General features: G+C 35.0%; 1 protein-coding gene across 1 annotated transcript; it reads left to right on the top strand.

The window, feature by feature from the left end:
- Positions 1-709: 709 nt before the first annotated feature.
- Positions 710-1,764, top strand: LOC100029621 (protein FAM204A-like). The gene has a single exon (XM_056813495.1). The coding sequence runs from the start codon at positions 762-764 to the stop codon at positions 1,464-1,466; it is 705 nt and encodes a 234-aa protein (XP_056669473.1). The 5' UTR covers positions 710-761; the 3' UTR covers positions 1,467-1,764.
- Positions 1,765-4,592: the final 2,828 nt, after the last annotated feature.

Genomic DNA, 4,592 nt, shown 5'->3' with positions numbered 1-4,592 from the left:
CATACCATATTGACCCCTCCTCCCTGAGTGTTTGACCCCAGGGCACATCCAGCAACCCAGACAGACTTAATCCCATCAAAGCTTCCAGAGGGCAGGAAAACTGAAGCTCCAAAATCCCTCCCCCACAGACTGCTGGACTTAATCCCATCAAAGCTTCCAGAGGGCAGAGAAGCTCAAGTTCTAACATCCCTCCCCCATAGACTACACTGAGAGATTTACTGACAAAATTCCAAGGGTGAAGGTGGAAAGAAAAGCATAAAACCACAAAAAAATGAGAGGAGCAAGAGCTCAGGCAACAGCAGAGAGTAAAGAAGGGGTAAATATGAGCAAACAACAGAAAAAGAAAAAAAGAAATTAAAATTGACAGCTTCTATACAGGCAATGAACAAAGAGCAAATGGAACAGAGAAGGATGAGGTAACTCCAAGCAAAACAAAGAACAAAAAACAGAAAACCCAGAGAATTGGATACAGGTTCTGGAAGAACTCAAAATACAATTCAAAATACAATTAAGAGAGGCTGATGACAACTTTAAAAGCAAGATAAGACATCTGGAAACAGAAAACAGTGTCTTGAAAGCCAAAATTAATCAGCTGGAAAATGAGACAAAGAAGATGAAAGAAGAGGCAAAGAAGATGAAAGATGAGACAAAGGAGATTAAAGATGAGGCAAAGAGGATGAAAGATGACCTCCAAAGAAAATCAGGATGTTGACGATGTCTCAAAATGGCTGCCGGATCGCGGGAGCCGGTCGGAAAAGAAGATGTGGAGTGGACTGTTACCACCTGGGGTGAATGAAAGTGATATTGAGTTGAGTTCTGAGGATGAGACCACAGTGAAGATTTCAGAACTCAGTTCAAAGGAAGATAAGGGAGATGATGTAACTGGAGAAGTCAGGCTCCCTGTTTTCCATACTGGTGGACCTAAAAATGGGGCAGAGACAGATACAAAAAATGCTGATGAAGCGTGTCCATCTGGAGTTCCCCTAAATATGTGGAATAAGTTTCAAGAATTACATAAAAAACATTCTGAACTGAGAACTGTAACAAATTCTAGAAGCAGAAGGACTAAAAGAAAACGTCCCAGAAAAGATAAATTGAATAATGAAGAGTCTGGCAGTCAACAATCTTCAAATGAAGCCCAGTGGAAGGAGCTTACTCAGTATTTTGGAATAAATGATAAGTTTGAACCCCTCATAAGCAATAGAGAACTTCTAAAGTCTGGCCTTGAAGTGAGCATCGACAAATCTGTGGCTGAAGGGGATATTGAGAAAGCAGAAGAACTAAGTAATAGGTTAGCTACTCGGGAGCTTGGAGTAAAAATTGCCAAAGCTGTTGCTTGCCGTAATTTTGTAAAGGCTAAAAAAGATGCTGAAACTTCACAAGAGGCTCAAAAAAAGAAGAAACTTGCATGGGGGTTTGAAGCAAAGAAGAGATGGGAAACCAAAAGCAACATGGGATATATGTAACTAGGCCTTCATGCTTGAAAAGTGAAAACTTGATATTTTACTGCTAACTTTTATACTAGTTAGGGAAAATAAACATTAGATTAGTAGAGCAGTTTTCTATATCTTTTCAACCTTTTTAAAAAATGTATTTTCTTGAAAAATATGGGAAAAAATATTTAAAGGAAGAAATGTAAGAAATATAATGTGTACATACCATCAGTACTTAAAGTATTAATGAAATCATTGATATGTATATACCTGCTATTGGTTTACATTGAAACCGTTTTTGTGCCATAGTAAACAGTATTTTTAAAATTGATTTTGCCAAAATAATTTTGTGAGCCTTTCCATGCATGGTTAGTCTGGTGCTCAGAACAAGCATATTCTGTCAGCAAGGTTTGCCTCAATTTATTGTCATAGCCTTGTAAGACACAGGATTGCTTGCACTGATAAGGCATCAACTGCAACTTTACTGGAGAAATATATTTATATGTAGCATAAATTATTTGCTTTTCCATTATTTAATAAATGCTTCGCATTTGGGATCCTTATAGCATATATATTTGTGATCATAAATTATCCACATAGAAGGCTGGTTTTAAGTATGACTAAGAGAAAGTAACCTTACCAGCCAAGAAACATTCAGTTCTAATAAGAGTGATATTTTGTCTGAATATTCTTTTCTAGAAAGTTGGATTGGGTTTGGTTTTTCCCAGCACTGCCTGGTAAAAGTCTAAATTTAAAAAAAGTGAATAATTTTAAGTAGCTTTGAGGATAGAAAATGTCATAGAGTTTGCATTGGTTTAAATTCTGCCTAAGAAAAGACGTAAACTATCCATATCTCATTGTCTCTTTTATTTCTGTGATTCTTTGAATTTTGATATTCTTAGATAGCTTATTAATCATGAAAGTTGGATATTGATATTAAAAATATAATCATTTTAACATTATTTAGAAAAAAAAAAAGAAAATCAGACCAGAAAGAGAAGAATGACCAAAAAAGCCAGGGATAAAATCCAGTATTTAAGAACCAGAATAAAACAATTAGAAGCAAGTGATGTCACAAGGCAACAGGAAACTATAAAACAAAATGAAAAGAATGAAAAAATTGAGGAAAATATGAAACAAAAAGGGGGTAAATTTATAAGTCCCCAAAAAAGCTCATGGTGAACATCAATACACCAGAAGAATAAAGAGGTTGGAGATAGGAAATACTCAACTCTTATGTCCATAAAAATTGACTCAAAGAGGAAAGAACAATCCAATCCATTGAGGTAGAGAATTGATTTGCACCCTATAGGTGAGGGAAAGGGTAGCAAACAGACTAGTGGGGAGGGAAGCAGTACAAGGGAGGGAGAGGTTGGGGGTTAGTTTTAAAAGACTGTAAAGAAAATAAGTGGGGAATAAGAAAGGGGGAGGGTAGAAAGAGAAGTAAAATAAGTGTGGGAATTAGGAAGAATGATTAAAAAAACATTGGTGTAGAAGGAAATAGTGAAAGAAGAAAAGACAGGACTTGAGTAGAAATCAAAATGTTGGGAAATACACAGCTAGTAATCATAACTCCGAATGTGAATAAAATGAACTCACCCATGAAATGCAAAGGAATAGCTGAGTGGATTAGAATCCAAAACCCTATCATATGCTGTCTACAAGAAAAACACAATGTCAAAATGGAGTCTTGAATCCAGGACTTCAATCCCCAGAAGTCCTTGCTCCACTTCCCCAGAATGCTTTGTAATCTCACTTAATTCTCACCTGGGCCTAGAGGAAAATATGATTTAAAGGGTCTCCGACATAGATGGGATTTCTTCTCTTCCTGTCACCACTGGCAATCAGGTGTGTCTCATGATGTGAGTGAAATTGTATTGGCCTCTCAGCCCACATGGCACATGCCTTTCTTACTTGTATATTATTAAATTCTCAACCTTTAATAAACCTCTAAAAATATCATACTCCTTGCAGAGAGAAACTAATTTCTACCTGCCCGAGCTTCCTCCTAAATTTTAATCTTTACAACATGAAGAAGGTAGATAACACATAGGGTAAAGTAAGAGGATGGAGTCAAATCTATTGGGCATCAACTGATAAAAATAAGGTAGGACTCTCAATCATGATATATGACAAAGCCAAAGTAAAAATAGATCTAGTCAAAAGAGATAGAGAAGGTAATTACATCCTGACAAAAGGCAGTATAGACAATGAGGAAATATCAGTACTCAAAATGCATGCACCAAATGGCCAAATTTCAAAAGGAGAAACTAGAGGAGCTCAAGGATGAAATAGATCATAAAATTATACTAGTGGGAGACCTGAACCTTCCTCTAACTGATCTAGACAAATCAAACCAAAAAATAAATAAGAAAGATATAAGAGATGTGAATGAAATCTTAGAAAATTAGAGTTAATAGATATGTGGAGAAAAATAAATAGGGACAAAAAGGAACACAACTTCTTTTCAGCAGCACATGGTACATTCCCAAAGATTGACCATGAATTAGGTCATAAAAACATTGCAAAGAAGTGCAAAAGAGCAGAAATAATAAATGCAACCTTCTCAGATAAAAGTGTAATGACAATAATAATTAATAAGGGTACTTGGAGAGACAAATAAAAAAGTTAATTGGAAATTAAACAATATGATTCTCCAAAATCGGTTACTTAAAGAATAAATTATAGAAACAATTAATAACTTCATTGAAGAAAATGACAATGATGAGATATCCTTTTAAAATCTATGGGATGCAACCAAAGCAGTACTCAGGGGGAAATTCATATCCTTGAGTACATATATTAACAAATTAGAGAAGGCAGAGGTCAATGAATTGGGCATACAAATTAAAAAATTTAGAAAGAGAACAAATTAAAAATCCTCAGATGAAGACTAAATTAGAGATCCTAAAGCTCAAAGGAGAAATTAATAAAATTAAAAGTCAAAGAACTATTGAATTAATAAATAATACTAGAAACTGGTATTTTGAAAAAAAATAGACAAAGTACTAGTCAATCTAATTTTTAAAAAGGAAAGAAAGTAACAAAATTAACAGTATCCAAGATGACAAGGGAGTCCTCACCTCTAAGGAAGAGGAAATTAATGCAATCATTAAAAGCTATTATGCCCAATTATATGGCAATAAATATGGCATTCTA

The sequence above is a fragment of the Monodelphis domestica genome, chromosome 1 (assembly GCF_027887165.1).
Source record: "Monodelphis domestica isolate mMonDom1 chromosome 1, mMonDom1.pri, whole genome shotgun sequence".
Classification (NCBI taxonomy): domain Eukaryota; kingdom Metazoa; phylum Chordata; class Mammalia; order Didelphimorphia; family Didelphidae; genus Monodelphis; species Monodelphis domestica.
This window is presented reverse-complemented; position numbering and strand designations above follow the sequence as displayed.